At 41.6% G+C, this 18,124-nt stretch overlaps 3 protein-coding genes across 3 annotated transcripts; 2 read left to right on the top strand and 1 right to left on the bottom strand.

The window, feature by feature from the left end:
- The first annotated feature begins 1,026 nt into the window (after positions 1–1,026).
- Positions 1,027–4,795, top strand: LOC128892452 (uncharacterized). Its single transcript, XM_054152893.1, has 2 exons — positions 1,027–1,655; positions 4,074–4,795. Exons 1-2 carry the CDS (start codon positions 1,355–1,357, stop codon positions 4,415–4,417), a joined length of 645 nt encoding a protein of 214 aa, XP_054008868.1. The 5' UTR covers positions 1,027–1,354; the 3' UTR covers positions 4,418–4,795.
- An 828-nt stretch (positions 4,796–5,623) lies between these two features.
- LOC128891499 (U-scoloptoxin(01)-Er1a-like) lies at positions 5,624–8,481 on the top strand. The gene is made up of 3 exons (XM_054150990.1): positions 5,624–6,915; positions 6,989–7,192; positions 7,817–8,481. The coding sequence occupies exons 1-3, from the start codon at positions 6,811–6,813 to the stop codon at positions 8,033–8,035; spliced, it is 528 nt and encodes a 175-aa protein (XP_054006965.1). The 5' UTR covers positions 5,624–6,810; the 3' UTR covers positions 8,036–8,481.
- A 148-nt stretch (positions 8,482–8,629) lies between these two features.
- On the bottom strand, positions 8,630–16,428 carry LOC128891498 (uncharacterized). The gene is made up of 5 exons (XM_054150989.1): positions 16,113–16,428; positions 12,028–12,199; positions 11,459–11,680; positions 11,062–11,208; positions 8,630–10,751 (listed from the first exon to the last, which is right to left on the bottom strand). Exons 2-5 carry the CDS (start codon positions 12,121–12,123, stop codon positions 10,233–10,235), a joined length of 984 nt encoding a protein of 327 aa, XP_054006964.1. The 5' UTR covers positions 12,124–12,199; positions 16,113–16,428; the 3' UTR covers positions 8,630–10,232.
- Positions 16,429–18,124: the final 1,696 nt, after the last annotated feature.

The following is an 18,124-nucleotide window of genomic DNA, read 5'->3' as shown; positions in this document are numbered from 1 at the left end:
CGACAAAGCCGAATAAAAAATGCGCGTCATTCTTGATCCCATGGCGCGTTTCGAAAGCAACGATTTCACTACGTTTCCGTGTCTCTTCGTTCTTTAAATAACGATAAAAATGGTCGGAATTAGGTTGTATTAGCATCCCGCCATAGTTTCAAACGGAATTTCTGTCGTGGGTCCACATACGTGACTCACACGCGTGCCAAGTTACACTAGCGCAATCCTAAATCCATTATTTTCTTTCTTTTCTTCGATTCTTTATCCGAAGAAGCGGTATAAAAAGTGCATTCCCACGAGAAGAATCGGATTTTCGGCACGCGTAACGATTTTAACGGAATGGCAATTAACGTATGCAAAGCAGAGATAAGTGGAGTTTTGTTTGAATAATAAATGACGAGTCGAAACTATGTATACGGATTTGTGCGCAATCTTGATTCGATCGAACAGTTATTCGTTCAACGAGGATCTTATTTTGGTTGTACAATTCGAATTGGTATCTTTATTTGGAGAAATAATGAAAGATCGATTAGTTGATAATGTATTTTTGTGGCTATTATTTATAGCACTTCTATAAAATGTAATTTAAACAAAGTATACATGTATGTGTGTACAAATTAATATTCAACGATCAACCACACGTGCAAAATGCTGCTAATAATCAGACTGCGGATGTTTACGCGGTTATAGCAAATAAAAACATGGTAAAATCAATGAGAATGTACACAAATAGAAAATTATATAAAATTTCAAGAGTATCTTCATTTCCGCCCATCATTGCACAAATCGATTAACTTCATGAAAAAAAAGTTGAGAAACGCGACGAAATAATGTACATTATTTTTTAAAATTCAAATAAATATAAAATTAATAAGAAAGAATAGAATTTGTGCAGTGAACATTCGCAACATACTAATTAAAGAATCGATAGCCTTATGTATGCTCGAAGGGTAATTTCGGGCTGCTTGACGTCTAAACGAAAAACTAGCAATCGAGCGGGCCCCAGAATTGGGTGTCCAGAATTCCTCGAGGAGACCCAGACGTTGGCGCCGCTGGGTTCGAACTTGGAACGATGTGTGCCCACGAAATACCGGCGGTGGGGGGATGCCGGTCGGTTCTCACTCGAAACAGGACCAGGTTGATTGGCGGAAGTCCAGAAGGAAGGGGTTAGACTCTCATATATGTTCGACCACGCGCCTTCCACAACCACTTGGCGCCCGTGACACGCGGTCCAAGGATATAAAAAGCGGAAGGTCGAGCGCGAATTAAAGAAAATAACGAGCAAGGGTGGAGATCAGGAGGCCCGTGGGTGCATATATCGCGGTGGTGAACAGTGTCCATTTTCGAATTCACGACAGCAATCATGAGGATAGTGTCCGTCTGTCTGGTGGTAGGACTCGCCCTGTACGTCCAGGGTGAATCGTTCGAGAGGAAACAGGAGGACGGGAGTGTCCTGGAGTGTGTGCTCGAGGACAACGCGATGGGATGCTTGAGAACGAGGCTCGCCAGAGACATCGATCGGATCGAGATGCAGGTGACCGGGGAGAAGAGCGAGACGCCGATGAGCGCGGTCATCGAGCAGGCTGGCAACTTTGTGGCCGAGATTGTCGACGACATGCAGAACCCAGCAAGGGCCGACGATCTCGAGGAACAGAGCGGCGAAGGTAAGTTACTATCAGAAATTCCGAGTAGGGGAGGGAACCCGTTCGTGTCATTCATGTGTAAGGTGTATCTACTTTTTTCTTTTTCTTTTTCGTTTTCTTTATTTTGTTGGAAGCACAATATTCCTTTCCTTCTCGTGTCATAGTTAAACATAGTGTTAAATCGAAGAGAACCATAAATGCAATTGGTCGTAATTATTCACTAGCAAAAGATTAACTCTTTCCAAGCTTTTATTCGTTTCTGATAAGAGAATTGGTAAATGGTAATGCAGGGATAATATTAGAGTAATATTAGAGGGTGTGGAATTAAAACTAATAGCATGTAAAAGAGAATTTACAATTAATATGCTAGTATTAATCTTCAACATGGTGTTTTTATTATTTTAATTTAATGAATGCCATAGTTATTCTGAATATTAATTTTAGAAATGTGAAAGCTTGAAGAATGTTGTCTTGTTCTAAATCAAATAATATTGTTCCCACACCACTAATTGTAAGACAAAATAATTCACCTGAAATTTGTGCATTTAGCATCGAGAATTTTAAAAATAAAAGTTCCAAATAAATAGTTGTCCATATCTGAATTTCTTTTTCTGCCTACAAATAATTTCGAGCCACGTGTTTGACCTACATTGCGAAATTAATATTACTGACCATTTCTCATTGAGAAACGAGAAATGATGTAAAGGAAAGAACTATTATAACGTATATTGTAATATTTGGATCTTTAGTGATAATTATGTCGCTGTCATACAGGAGTTTGTTAACGAAATAAATTAGTACGGGAAAAACACGGTGGAACAAGATCGAAGTGATCGGCCGAAGAAATTTCTAATCGATTCGTGGAGAGCATGGTAAAGTTAGCTGTGAACTTAAAGGGAAGCACAAAGACATCACTTGTAATTTCAAATTAGATTACGCGAAGAATACAAAGTCGACCAGCTCGAAACGCACGATCGGATGTCGTTATAAACTGGGTGAACGGTCGCGGCGCGGCGTGTCTAACGTTCATAGAAGGTGTTGAAAGAAAGTTAACGCTTGTTCGAAGAAAGACAATTAACATGGGAATGATTATAGAAAACGAGTACTTGGCAACCAAGTGAATACGTGTCTTTAGGTCATTGGCGATCGCTTGAAATGCAACATCCAACATGTCACCGCGTTCTCTCAGTTTGCGCACAGTCTAATGGGACGAGCCAAGTAAACCCACGCTAACGGTACCCAGGGCTCGTTATCGTCGTTATCTTTTCGCGCAAGACGCCAGAAAATTGAACAATTTGGCAGACGTATTACGCAGGACTCGCGTTCCTTCGAGATACGTCGGCGTCGCTTCGAAGCGTCGAAACGCTCTTCGTTTACTCGTCTCCGTTCTGGTATCGCGATGAAAATCGTGACTCATTTTTAAGAAAGCCGGCATGAAAGAAATTCCGGGACCCACAGGAGGTTTCTGGGTCGCGCGACTGGGACATCCCAAAAGCCGATTCGATTGCTCGATCCGAGACGTGCGGTTGGTCCTGCTCGATACAGAGTTCATCGACGAAGGTCTTCCACCTTACAACGCTACGAGGAGAATAATAGTTCTAATAGTAGAAGCTTGTATTGCTATAAATGTCAACGAAGCGAATAACTGTCGTTAAAATTTATCAGTACATGTACATTTTTGCCAATACTTGTTTAAAATTATATCGAAAAATCGTTAAAAAGGATGAAACTAGCTGAACCGCTCTATGTAGACCGATTCGTCTGATTAGTGATTAGGCATGCAGGGCGAGGAATTAGCATCGACTAACGCGAGTATCGAATGAAGAAACGAATGAAAGCGCGTGAATGAACGTCTTAAACGCCTTTATTACACGCACGGGATCTCATAGACAATTTGTAGCGATACGAATCGTGACCATCAAGCCGACCGTAGAGAGTGAGTTCGTGGTAAGCAAACGAGACGACTGGTTCCCTGGTTTCTGTGTCGATTCACGCATTAATGTGCGCATGGGTCGAGGAAGGGCGGCGGGGAAAATCGGTGCCACGGGTTTCAAGAGCGTCTTCGACGTTGTAACGGTGTCTTCATCATTCTCCTACTCCCGCTTAGCCTCGCTTCGACGCGAAAAACGGTCCCGGAATTTACATGGGCTTAAGGGGCTTCAAAATTTGTTACTTAGACCATAACAAGAAAATTTATTTGTAAATGTAAGGAACTGGCCCAAATTAATTGGAATGTACACTGAAATGAGCCGTTCGCTGCAGAAATCGAAAAACTCCACTTTTTCAATAAACTTTAATTTACGTGTTAAAACTCTTGGTATAGTCATAACTTTTTATATTTATAATAACTCGACTGAATTTATGATGACTTAATTTGTCGCGTTAAGCTTGTCTTGAAATTTCACACAAGTTAAATATCCCATGAAATTATGATTGCAGAGGAAGGACGTAGGAACAAGGGCAAGAAAAAGAAGAAGCAGCTGCAGAAGCTGTTGGGTCTGGCGATGCTGTTCAAGGCCAAGCTCAGTCTGCTGCTCCAGCTGATCTCCACCCACTTCCAGCTCAAGTTCTTCGCGATCGCAATCCTCGGCTTGGTCATCAACGCAGCCAGGTTCTGGATAGACCTGAAGAAGTCCCATCCGTCCAAAGTCATCTACTACGAGCACGCTCAGCACCAGCACCACTACGATCACGACGACCACGAGCAAAACTACTGGGGTCGATCATCAGGAAACGAATCTCCACAGAATTTAGCTTATTCCAGCTACGCGCCCAAAGATTAGGGCAATCGAAGGAAAGAGCCTAAAGAAAAGAGTCCGATCGACGAAAGAAAATAATAACAGCGAAAATGGAGCTATCCCCAACTGTCGCTGCGATCATTCTCTCCGTGCTCAGGTTTCTAGTTAATTGTTGAGAATTATTGAAGCGACAATTCTCGATTATTTCGTCACGAATCGAACACGAGTATACGTATACGCGACCGCGTGTAACTTTTTATATTTATGTTGTACTATTTATTTATTTGTTTGTTTGTTTGTTATTTATGTTACCAGCCAGCGCGTTAATATCAGCGGAAACATCGTATCACCACGATTGAGATTCTTTGCCTCGTACCAAAGTCCACCTTGAGTACCTGCTGTCGTACGTTTTCTCGCGCTCCTTACCTGCCAAATTACCTTAATTTATTATTACTTCTTTTTTAATAACACCTGTAAGAAACGTACAAGCAATAAATTATAATATTTTGATAGTACACCAAGAATTCCCAAAATTCCCTTTTCTGACGAGATTATCAGGTCTGAAATACATTTCATTACGATTCAACCAAAGTAATGCCCAAGTCTTCTCTCAAATCTTTGGATTGTTCAGTGTGTAACCCTTTAAGCATTCAACGCGAATCGCAGACCGTCGATTTATCGACGGTGAATAAGAAGCATGATCGCGCCGCCGCCGCCGCCGCCGCCGCGAAACTCAGCGCCGAATCAACCTGCGACCTTCTTTTTCCGCGGAGCGTGGACCAGCCCGAAGCGTTCCCTTTTGTATTCCTTGTTGACGCGAGAAGGGAAATGTGGCTGGAATCGCCAACGAGCGCCGATACTTTCGGGCTGTTCACCTTGCCATGAATGCGATCGAAAGATAAACAGTGGTGATTCGTGTGCCGATTCCCACGTCTTTCTCTTCTTTCTTCCCTCGCGAAACTACCCCGAGGAAAATCCTGTTGGAAGAGGTAGGCAGTGCACAACGGACTAAAATATATTTATTGATACATATATATTAAATAGATATATATATTTATATATATATATATATAAATGGGTTTTAAAGAGAGTTCGATTGATGGGGATGAGTAGGTTTAATTACTATAGAGATTATGCGAATGAATTATTGAATTATTGTTTTGTTGAATGTTGAATAATGATCCAATTTCATTTTTGATTACTTGTGTGAGAAATTCTCTACAATCTCTACAAGTCTCTCGATATTTTCTACTGAAAATTTCATTAATCCTATCCATAACTCAAGCGTTCGTTCGATGCAGCCTAAACCCTGGCATAATTGAGGGAATCAAACAGATCCGCAAAAGATGATTGATCACGCACACGAGGAGAGACGGCCGAGTATATCACGATCAGGATTTTTCGTGAGCCTCATGGTCAATGACCAGAAACGGGCAGGGGTTTCGTAACCGCGGTGGGGACCACCACTGAAAACTGTTAAGTATTCACATCCCGAAGAAACGTCGGTCACCGCGGTGCGACCTTAGCGAAAACGAGGCGGTCTCCCGGCTTTGCCCTCGGTTTTCGACGTCCGAAACCTTTTTTCGTAGCTCCCATTGGACCGCAGCCAACGAGACCACCGTGTCACCATCCAAATAATCGGAATTCGTGAGAAGAGACGCTGAAATTATCCTTCCGCCCGTTCATTTAGAGAATTTCATCGCGACCGCTACGTTCAGCTTTTTCTTAATCAGCTAACGAATTTCGATCTTTCGTGACATGGCTTTTCATGGTACGAAAAAGGAGGGGGGTAATTTCGATTCTATCGCCATTTGCATCCGACCTTGGAGACCGAGCACGTCTTCGGGTTATTCATAGAGAGAGTACGCCGCATCCGATTCCTTTCAGGAATATTCTTCCATCGACGGAAGGACGTCTGTGCGACTCGCGAAACTCCTAAGGGCATATTAATGCCTCTTTGTCTCGATTCAAGAACAAATCCTCGACTTTAACCTATCGAACCCATCCGTTGCTTCGGCTCCCCATCCCTCCAATTATCAAAGGAACTGGAGCATCTGAGGAAATCGACTAATCGAACTACGCGCAGCAGGGCGAAAGAATTTAGCCTATCTTTCAGCACATCAGAATCGGAGAAATTTGCATCGGGCCTTCGAGGATGATGTGGACGTCTGGATGGTCATTGGCAGACCAAACGTGATGAAATTACTAATTTCTGCCTACCACGAATCGGCCATTCATACAATATTCAAGATCCTTACGCGCAGGTCACTATATAACACCCTTCCGCGGGTCGAATCATCAGTCTCCTCAGGATCCTCGAAGACGGAGCTCGATACACCTGTAAAATCCCCATTGGAGTCTGTTATCGGAAACTGTGAACAGGATTCGACGAGAAGTCTCTCGAGTTCGTCTAGGAATAGATTGCATTCGATTCCGCCATGATTCGACGAATACATACCATTGTATCGCTGGTGGGCGTGTTTGCCATCGTTTCGACGCTTCCTCAGCAACAAAAGTCTAAAAGACCAATTCCGGAATTCAAGGTTTGCGTGAAACTTGCTGGGAAATTACCACGATACTGGGAGAATTTTTGAAAATATTCATAAAATTTCTCAGAACAAGACTGGAGGCTTGGAGCTGCCCAACAACGCGACGCTCATCCGGGAGAACATCGTGGATAATTTCTCCTGCCAGGACAGGATTTACGGATACTACGCAGACATGGACAACGACTGCCAGGTCTTCCATGTCTGCATGCCGCAGGCTAGGGGCGCGACCAGGTGGAGCTTCATTTGCCCTTCCGAGACAGTCTTCAATCAGGTAAGGAATTTTCATATACTTTTCAAGTAATTTTCCAATCCTTCGACGTGCCGCGAATTTTACTTAATTCTTGTTTGTTGTCGTTTATTATGACTCGAACTCGATCGCGAATAACCTTTTTCATCAATTATTTTAGTTATAGTTGCTTTTCTCTGTACAATTGTTAGACTGCTGACGTGTTTATGCATTTATGACCAGTTGAAATACACTGAAATGTATGAGAATGTGCAAACAAAAATATATAAAGTAACAACAATAAAATACGCGTTAGATTATTTAAAAGATAAAAGACAGTTCCATTAAAATTTAATTTCTTTATCTATATCTAGAGAAATATAAATTTACATAAACATCTCGGTGTTGTTACCAAAGTGTGAATAATCAGTAATGACTTCTGAATAATGAAAATAAACAAGACACGTGTAATCGTCAGACACGATCAACTCAACAGTCATTATCATTACTATCGAATAATTCAAATAAGTGACCAATGAAATGCAACCTGCAGTGAAAAATCCAACGTACTTGTTGAATTTAAAAGAATGCTTGCAAGGGACAAACGATCTTGACTTTCTCGAATATAACGCAAAAACTATAATAAATTTGATTCGTTAATTTCATCAGGCCACATTCGTTTGCACGCGAACCGAGAACTCGATACCTTGCGAGGAATCCGAGAGTTTTTACAATTTGAACGAAGCGATCGGCAAGGAAGTGGAAGAGGAAGAAAACGACACGGAACAGGCCACGAAGGAGTCGAATGCCGTGGAGCCGATCTCGAACAAGCCACCCACTAGAACCTCGAGGATTTTGAATAGAAAGAAGTCGTCGCGACGCCAGTAACGACGCTCGACGAGATACGCAAGTTTTAATTGATAACAGTGACTGTTGTGTGCGCATGGAAATCGGCCCGTGTCTGAATAGACTTGGCTGAAACGCGATCGAACGAGGAACGAGCTCGTCTAGCATTGATGGGCATCATTTAGATCGAGAGTCGTCGAATTTCTTATTAGAGAAACCGATTAATAACGATTTTTGATTTTGAAACAGGTTTCAATTATATTTATTAGATAGGGAATAAATTCGAGTGAATTAGTACAGCCACATATGGAGGTAAAAAATTTGATTCTAAGATAAAGATAAGCAAAAGAATTGTTGCGGTTCATACAACAAATATATTTATCCGCAACAAAGATAAACTAAAACTTCCTTTATTTAGCTCGTTAAAAATCTAAATCCTCTACTAGATACTTTTCATTATTCCAATGAAGACCATGCCCGTCTCTGTCATTTAGTATTTAAGTATCAATTGGAAACTGTGCGTCGACAATAACTGTCCACGACACGTGTAAAAAGTGTGCAATACAATAAATATGTAACTTGGAAAAATGTTGAAAATCCCAAGCTGAACGAAGCGTCGCAATAAAGAGGTTCAAGTATCCGTAAAAAATTTATTGTACATAGGTACCGATACAGCTCGCTAATACTGGCGATGACTAATAATAATCAAGCAGTCGTCTGTCGCGCGGAAAAAAATAATACACAAATGTAGTTACACAAATGTCCCGAGCCTAGAACAAAGGGGGAAACGTCGGTGCTGAGGTTCGATAGTTTGAACGAGAAGCGAACAAGTGACTTAACAACTAAACAAAGTGATATTTATAGCTAACACCGCATCGAGAAGTATACACTGCTGACAATGTTCCTCTCGATCGTTTATTTACAACTGATATGTGTCGATATTGGTTCGGTAACTTAACGATAAGTCGAGAATAAATTAAATCATTAATTAGGATATAATTTACCAGCGTAATGGAAGCTACTGTACATCGAAAGATATATGCATAGGAGATGAAGATAAAAACACACACACGCACACGCAAACGGGCTAGAAATAAATCCAATCATTTTTTTTTTTTTTTTCTTAATTCGGATGATATCGTATTTTTATGGAATCGAAAAGATCACCGAGACGAGCCGGGCGATTTTCAGTTCTTTTCTTCTATTCGGTATCTTTGGATAACTAGCCATTATGTCGTGGAATAAACGACGCTTATTCCCCCGCACGTAAACGCCGGCGACGATAAAATAATTAACACAACCAACAATTGCACCAACTTTCGTGCCCACAAACAGTATCGCAACGAGCCTTCTCAAAAACGGAGTTCTATATATTATGTATGTAGTATACGTTTGAACCTCGAATTAAGTACATACTCATCAAAAGGAAACGGAATTGGAAGCAATTCGTCGTCTCGTCTCCTAACAGTAACTGGCCTGAAATTACACTCGAGCAAGTAGCGAACAACGACCGCTACGTGAATATTAATCAACGTCGAAACGATTCCACGTTTATTTCGGAAAATATACTATTTATATTACTATGTACAGGTGAGGAGGCTTCTATTTACAAGTCGTCGAAAATGCAAGTGACCCTTGAATCGCGTCCCTACCGAATATCCTGATTGTCTGGTCTTTCGTGACGAACGAAGGGACGATATTAATTAATACTTTCTCCTTAACAATCTTCTGTTGACGCAATGGAGTCGATGAATACTCCCAAGATACTTTGACTCTAGGTGAACATAGTACGAACAGAAGCTTCTTTTTCGAGTCAGTTCTTTATATGTACATTATAAGTATATCCCAAAAGTATTCGTACTCTCTATGCCTATCAAAGAAGATTGTCTAAATTAAATGATAGGTTTGATTTTTTAAAATAAATGTTTCATTATAAATATATGATATCGTTCATATATTTATAATGAAAAATTGATTTGAACACTTGAAACTGATCATGTAACGATGCCAATTGCAAAGAAACTTTCTCCATACCATATCCACTCACTGGAGCCATGAAATTTTTCAGCTGAAATATATCTGAAAATCAGGAATACCAAAAGAAACAGCCAAGTGTCAGCCTGCACAGTGAACTGTCTTCAACAAACTGTACCCTGTGTTGTCCTCAAAGTACCCTCCCAGCGTATCCCGTTCCCTCTCTAATTTCCCTCTGACCACAATTCTGAAAGATGCAACTGATCTAGGCCTCCGAATCGGCCGCCAGATCAGCCTCCATCTCCTCAGGGCTCCTGAGATCGATGGCGAACCTCTTCTTGGCGTTCTTTCCAGCCATCTCTGCCATCTTGTCCTGAGCCTTCACGGTCCTCGAGTAGATCTCGAAGGCCGTGGCCAGAGCGTAGGTGAGCTGTCTCGCGTGATGCTTCGACTCGCAAACGAACCCGTGACACTCGAAAGGCGAGACCCGCCTAAAGTTCTCCGTCTCGCGAACCACGATCATGGAGAACACCCTCGTATAGACGAGATCCTGAACACCGTACGAGATCGTCTCTATGGCGTACATCTTGGCGAAATAGGGATCCTGCTTCCTCTTCTCGAGTGGGAGCAGGGCGACGCCGTCCTGAGAGACGATCAGCTTGATCAGAGGTAGCATCGTGTTTGTCGACAAGGCCTTGGCTGCGGCCACCATGTTATCGACTGGTCTCCGCGTGTGCTTGATGCCCCAGAGGCCCCTGGCATCATGAGAGCCTAGATATTTCACCTGAAAAGGGGTCCCCCTTTAGTCTCCCACGCGCAGCTACGCTCAGGTAGTAATTAAACCTATACCGAGACCTTGGGGCCCGTACCGTGCGCGCTCTGAGACTTTCGAAACGGAACGAGTAGGATTCGTTCCCCCGACCGTTGCGTTGGAAAGGAGAATAGACACAGAGACGCGCAAACCGTACCGCGTTCCGTCACGAAATTAGGCGGTTTTCTGGCGCTATTGTCGCGGAGATCTGCCTCGACCTTCGAAGCCGAAGCGTGCTCGATCACGGAAACAGGTAAAAGGTAAACACGCCGAAAAAATATACCTGAAACACCTGCGGCAGATCCGTCGATCTCTCGAAGACGTTATCGTCGATGGACAGGCGGGACAGCTTCGACACGAGCTCCTTCTTTTTGTCGTTGGAGGACACGGGGCTCTTATCTTTCTTCATCTCCTCTGTTCCTTGACTCGTCTGCGTGAAAAGCGGTAAACGTTTATATTTAAGCGTAACAAACTTGCACCAAGCATGCCGCGTTCAACGACCAACACAACTAATTTTATTTACGAACGGACAACGGATTTCGAACGAATCAGCGAGATTGATCAGCATCGATAGAATTATCATCGGTTATTTGAAAGTATATGCTCGTTCGATGAACTGATAAACAATTAAATGATCGTTGAATGTATCCAGGTAGTTTGGAGCGTCGTTTGGTACTCACTGGAGTGTTATCTAACCGGCAGGCTCTCTGCGCTTGTCCAGGTTTCACTTTCAGGTGATACTCGACCACGTTCGGTATGTTCGGCGGGTTCGAGACGACTGAGGAAGCCGGAGAGGACGAAGAGGCGGTCGCTGGCCGCTCAGGGACGGCATTTCCGGCCTCGGTCGCCCCGGATAACGGCGCTGTCATCACCGATCCAGACCCAACCACGATTTCCCTCGCCTAACAAATTTCAAAATTTCTTTGTCACTCTTTCAGCAGGCGGTCCGACCATTCTTCACGCTGTTCGAACATCTTTCTACCACCATTTCCTCTCTTTCTCTCTCCCTCTAATTATTTTTCCATTGACGATAACAATCGTACATTTGGTGGCTTTCAAATGTTTTAGAAGGCATCCTTCTCAAATCAAAGAAAATACTGCGTCGTAAATTTAGAGACAGAATTTTTATGTTACAATATGTGTCTGTACATACAATTTTGTTGAATTCATGTATAGGAATAAATGAGTAATATTATATGATAATTGTTTGTGATTGATTTTAGAGATTAGTTTCTATGTCATGACGAACCTTATGTTCACTATTCTCTTCGCTCCTCCCTGTGTCATTGGCATTCTTCGTAACACCTTCACCCCTCTTCCTAAAGCCAAAGTCTTCGTCCTCCATAATGACTCTCAAATCCTTTCAGCACTCGAAAATCAGTCCTTTATGCCAATTTGTTCTTCTCCCTGTTTTCGCGTACCTTAAAACACGCAACCATTGCTATCACTTAGATCGCTTAATCTAGCAGAGAATTGTATACAACATTCTTTGGATTCTAAATGCAAATCAAATTTCGAGCGCAAACCACCATCTACAAATATGAGTTTTAAGTAAAAGTAGAAAAATGAAAATAAATAAAAAGTATCTTCGATGCCTTTGAATAATAGTTAATGCAGTTTTTTTATTCACTGCCAGGCAAATTTAATGCGTTTTCATACGGATCAGACATCTCGTAATTGGTAACGAACGGGTTGAAATCAAGTACATCCTGCGTACGCATTCTCTACTCTCGATTGCACACCTATATTCCTGTCCAGTTTCTATTAACATATTTCCATATATTCGTATCGCGATGGTCGCGTAGATATGCAACAGGAACAAACACTCGCGTCAAATAAAGCGCGAAATAATTCCCCTTATTTATGCGTCTATTTCAAGGCCTAGCGAGCGAAACGAGCGACCAAGCAATTTAGGGTCGTGCAACGGATAAAGGGGGAGGCTTCCACCCCTCGTGGCCGTCATTATCATCATCGTTGCATCCCGAAACGCGTTCAGCCGCGGAATTAAAAACGGGCTTAACGTCTCGGCTTAAACCGGAAAACAGCTGTCGCGGAGCACGTGTTGCACCTTGCGCTCAAACTCGATCGTTTCCTTCGCTCTCTTTCCGTCTGGCTGACTTCCACGACCGTTTCGTTACGAGTGCTCCACCTCCAAAATAAAGTTAAAGTGAAATGTAATTTAATTAAAGATTAGCCATTGTGATAAAATTATAAGTTGGAAGGAGGAATGTAGAATGGGATGTAGAAATTGCATTTGGTAATCGATAACTCTCAGGGAATACAATTCGAATTGCAGAATGTGACTACTATCTCACTCACAAACATTTAAAAAAAGAACTGTTCGCCTCCCATCGAACATGTTCAAACATGAAATAAAAGAGATGCTAACCGATGAGCCGTCGAAGCGAATCTGTCGCTTTTGATCGCGTGCACGCAGATTTAATCGAACGAAACGTATGCCGGAATGCGCGTAAAACGCGATGTTATGCAGGATCCTAAATGCGCACGGGGGGCTTGGCTACGAGCGCGCAGGAAATGAGTGTCAGGTGACCGACAGTCAGGTGAAAAGGGATTCATTAATGTATTCCGTCCGTTGGTCAGGTGTGGGCTTTCTGTTGTTCCTACTCCCGTCGTTGAAGCCCCCTGCGCGATTACCGTTTCGGAAACGAGCACTATTTACCTTCCGGTCGACATCATGTCGCAAAAAATTCCGATACAAAGAGAAACATAATATTTTCAGTAAATATTTTTAAGCAACGAATGTAGCGATTGTCCTGTCTTGGAAATTTATATAATATGCATTACTTAAATTATTATAACAACTACTCATACAAATAATATACGTATATACTATCTTTAGAGAAACTTATTCCATAAAATTCGATATTTATTAATACAATTTGAAAAGAGATCAAAGCTGTTCGTGTATCAGCATTTAACAAAATTATAGTTTACTCGTTTGTACTTGTGTGTTTATTAAACATTTTCGACCTTCTTCAGAATTGTCATCGGAATCATAGAAATTGTCTAAATAGAAAACATGTATCGAATAATAGGAATTGCATTACAACAGGAGTAGAATAAGTATCAAGTATGACGAATATAAAATGCGAATACAAATCTATGCATATATTCCTCGAGGAACAAGTACATATATGCATAAATATACATATACAATGAAATATATATAAAAAAAAAGAACGATCACTAATGCTATTATATATCCTTAAATCGATAAAACAGCAACGAATCAGGGTTAAAATGGAGTATGGATGTGGAAAGTTTAAATCCCCATCGACAGCCCAGCTGGGCGAGGTGTATTTTGAAGCACCTTGTATACTCGCTGCGCTCGTACACCTGTCGTCCAATTACACCCGCGTACAATAGTAGAACCTTTAACGCGCGTGTCCACGTACCGGGTGCTTCTATACGAACTAATTCTTCCACGACACGAAACACGCAAGATACTGGATGAAACCATCAAGACTTAACGACTAATTGCGTTACTTGATCTACGAGGTGAGTAGAAAAAGATGCAGCATCTGTGATAACGGTATCGTTCGAGAATGAAACGGAGCAATAGACAGTCACTGCTCGTTATTACGGTTTTCCGTGATGTCCGTTACCTCGCGAGATATCGGACACCGACTTTCGACGACAAATCCGCTGGTAATCTTTGACATCGATCGAAACATTAATGGAAACATTAATATTTACATTTTTGTTCATTAATTGGAGCAAGATTTGATATCGATGACGGCAACAAGTTTATATAATCTTTTTTATCTCCAAGTTTTCGTTATGTGCAATGATCGATATCCGTATCATTTGTGTATTTGATGTAGAATGAGGAAAAGACTGTGCTTCAAATATGTATTAGATACTCTGCTTTCAAAAGACAAAAGCAAAGAATCAAAAGGGAAACGACGCGAATAGAAGGTGGACGTTGGTGTTTTCCACGGGATAGTCGAGAAAGAGAGCGATACCATTTTCGTTTCGAGCCCACGAGAGGGTGACAGCGATACCGGAAGCCGCGGTAGATGGCTGTCTGACCGGAAGCTATTATGCCCGTGTCACGAACGAGCCGCAACGACTCGAGTTTTGCATCGTTGGAATTTCAACCGTTCTCGCTGTTTGCTCAGATTAATCGGCCACGGTGTACCTCTTATTTTTTTAATTGCAGGTTAACGCGCAACGGGTCCCTTAATTAATTAACGCGAGCGTTAATAAACCGGCAGAGTGGTCTGAATGATGCACAAGCTCGGAAGAAAACGAGACGTGCATCGGTGATTCATCGTTGTTCCTTCGCGTGCTTTTTCTCACGATACGGCCCCATTCTCCACACTCTGACTGAAAACGCGGAAGAAGACTCGCACGACGAAACCGTGTGCGTATGTGTGAAAATCGTGTTTTCTTAATTTTACTCGATAACTGTACTCGAGGAATTGAGCAAGCAGTTCATTTTTATTTTGTTGAAATTCTTAATATTTTACATACATACCTGTACCCACTCTCTCTCCCTCTGACCCATTCAGATAATCACCTACTTTCAATCCGTTGATGCATGGAGAACTCGTAATGAATACAAATTATTAAACTTGACATACTCTTTTTCAGATAATTACTATCATGTACCTATGTGCCAATGGAGGCAGTGACACGTGAAAAAAGGAAAATCAATTTGTTTTATCCTGACAATTTAGTCAAATTCCATTTACCAAAAAACTATGTGCATGGAAATGTTCGTAAATATTATCACTTTTTATTCAGTTGTTGTGTCTATTAGCACCAATATCGAAGAATTAGTGAAATTAGTAATGGCTAATAGCTTGTAATTTATGTGGCTATAGTAAAACAAGTATAAAAGAAATTTGTTTAAAAAATTACTCGTAGCTAATCGAGCACATTAACACACTTACAGGATATTCAATCCACTGATTACAGTTGAACCTCGTAGAAATAACCGTAGGCCCACAGAGCGCATAGATTGAGTGAGAGAATCCACGTGGATCGCCACAACGACGTCAACTTTCAACCTGTCTCCATTACTAAAAATTTCCTTCATTCTTTAATATTGGTACCAGTAAACACAAGAAATTTCAAATAAATAACGTCTCGTTCGTCTCCATTACAAAAAAATCCAATAAATATTTTCTCAACTGAAATTCCAAATTTCTAAAATCTAATATGTAAATGTAATTTTCCCCGATTGAAATTCCTAATAGCTAAAGACTAACAAATTTCCTTTTCCCAATCTGAAATTTTCGTAATATTGCCATAGGAACCCAAGTAAAATCGTCGATCCAAGATCCACAGTGATTTTTGGTCGTTTACCTTCGCAGTCCTCGTGTGTTCGACGACAATCGACATCGCTGAAGGAGCTCGGTCACGAAACACTTGTGCTGGATCAGAGAGGAGCCGGCGCCTCGTACACAGGTGCAATCACAGGTGATCTGGATTCGAATGCAGCTGCAGGCACGCGGCGTACGCGTTCCAGGTATCTGGAAAGATGTTGGAGGACGCGGACTAGCAGCCGATCGATCCGCGCCCGTTCAACCGCGAAACCGTTCTGAGGATGAACCGATCTAGGATCGGCGAACGATCGACGGCCAGCTGCCAGGTCGGCTGTGCGCGCCGCTGAAAATCTGGGACACGCCGCGCGGCTCACTTCGACTCGCGTCGACTGATAAAACGCGTCCGCGAAACTGCCACCAACGGGCTCGCTGCAACGACGCGACGCCGACGCCGACGCCGACGTACGCGTGCGTACTAATGCCACCGATCCGATACTCGCGATATAATCGAGTCAATCATCGAACACGGTTCTGTATTGGAAGCATAATCCCTGCTCGAACTGATCGCAGACACGGGGAGCCTGTGCTTTGCTGTAATTTGGTTCTTTGCGTCGATACAAAGACCACGTTTACTCTGATACCACGTACTTGGCCATGGCTGCGTGCTTATTATCGCTGTTATACTGATAAATCTTAAGCAATACTGAGATAACAACGCTCTACCTGGCGAAAGGGTACGTGGAGACACCGAGACGAAAAACTGATGAATTTTCTATTATTACGTGAAACGAAACGACCATTTCGCGTAATTTTCTTCTTCTAAAATTGCTAACGTATCGCTAAGGATAATGAATTATTTTTAGATAAATGAAAAATTAAAAAAGGGAGAAAATACATGGGAGCATCATGATTACTCGTTCGTTGGAATGAAAAGTTAAACGAGAAAACTTAATTATATTGCAATAGAATTAATGAAGCAACTAATTAAAGCCAATCAATACAAAAAGAAAAGTGATTCCATAATGGTAGAAGGATCAGAATAATGACTAATTGAAATAAAACGTAGAAATGAGGGAAACTCTATCAAAATTGATTGTTTTTATCAGATAATCACTAAATTGACTTTATCGAAAATAAATGCGACGTGGTTAACCAAAGATTACAGAAAATTCGCCTAAGAGACGAGCGTACAGTTCGATAAAACGATGACGCTGATAAAAGCTATTCGACCTTCGTTCGTTGAGGCGAAAAATTTGCTTCGTCGACGAGCTTTCGCGTTTCTCACCGTTGCACAATGAGATGCGAGTACTTATCAATTTCCATGTGGACAGGTGTCACGTACACACACGATCGAAAATATCGAACAGCTTCGGGCAGTGTCGTTCGGCATGGACGGTGCGTGTCGGAAATTCGACGAAAATAAAGAAGAATTATTGTAATTACATTTTAAAATAAAATGCGGCCCGTTACAAGCATGCATTTAAATGTACTTAAACGATTCGACCTCACGTTTCTCCTCTTTGGTAAAGTTGGACAGTGCTGGATCTAAATTTATGGGGGACCTTAGCTTAATTAATTTTAAGGGGGTTTTCTTTTTTTTTAATCTTTTCGTTATGAAAATATATTTATCTACTTGGTATTTATTTATCCGACTCCCTGAAAATGTAGACACTTGAAATTAATATTATCGAAGGAAGGTACACATTTTATCATTTTCGAACCTAATCTATCACTTTATCCTGCTCAATTTTAATTTTTGTTTGTTTCTCAACTAGCAAGCATCAATTTCAATTTTATTCTACGTAAATCCGCATATCGATAGAATTCAAATTGAATTTACATCCCACGAAGAGTTGCCTACGTTATTTTCTAATATTTCTCCCCACTTTTTCCTTTCAACAATTGAACGAACCCGGCATGAATGAAACAGATTCGCGTGTTACAAGTACGACAAAACGAAACGTGCTTCCTAGGATTCGTTATGATTGATGTTATATCGCTTACATAACTCTGGATAGAATAAAATTCATACGATGCAGCGGCACGATGTTA

This window comes from Hylaeus anthracinus, unplaced genomic scaffold (assembly GCF_026225885.1).
Source record: "Hylaeus anthracinus isolate JK02 unplaced genomic scaffold, UHH_iyHylAnth1.0_haploid 12002, whole genome shotgun sequence".
NCBI lineage: Eukaryota > Metazoa > Arthropoda > Insecta > Hymenoptera > Colletidae > Hylaeus > Hylaeus anthracinus.
Note: the sequence above shows the minus strand (reverse complement) of the source record. Positions and strands in the feature narration are given on the sequence as shown.

Excerpts from the sequence above, each read along its gene's own strand:
- LOC128892452 (XM_054152893.1), top strand. The coding sequence starts at position 1,355 with ATGAGGATAGTGTCCGTCTGTCTGGTGGTAGGACTCGCCCTGTACGTC. Across the intron at positions 1,656-4,073 it reads CGAGGAACAGAGCGGCGAAG|AGGAAGGACGTAGGAACAAG; the intron begins GTAAGTTACTAT and ends TTATGATTGCAG.
- LOC128891499 (XM_054150990.1), top strand. The coding sequence starts at position 6,811 with ATGATTCGACGAATACATACCATTGTATCGCTGGTGGGCGTGTTTGCC. Across the intron at positions 6,916-6,988 it reads GACCAATTCCGGAATTCAAG|AACAAGACTGGAGGCTTGGA; the intron begins GTTTGCGTGAAA and ends AAAATTTCTCAG. Across the intron at positions 7,193-7,816 it reads CCGAGACAGTCTTCAATCAG|GCCACATTCGTTTGCACGCG; the intron begins GTAAGGAATTTT and ends TAATTTCATCAG.
- LOC128891498 (XM_054150989.1), bottom strand. The coding sequence starts at position 12,123 with ATGGAGGACGAAGACTTTGGCTTTAGGAAGAGGGGTGAAGGTGTTACG. Across the intron at positions 11,681-12,027 it reads AAGAGAATAGTGAACATAAG|GCGAGGGAAATCGTGGTTGG; the intron begins GTTCGTCATGAC and ends GAAATTTGTTAG. Across the intron at positions 10,752-11,061 it reads ATCTGCCGCAGGTGTTTCAG|GTGAAATATCTAGGCTCTCA; the intron begins GTATATTTTTTC and ends ACCCCTTTTCAG.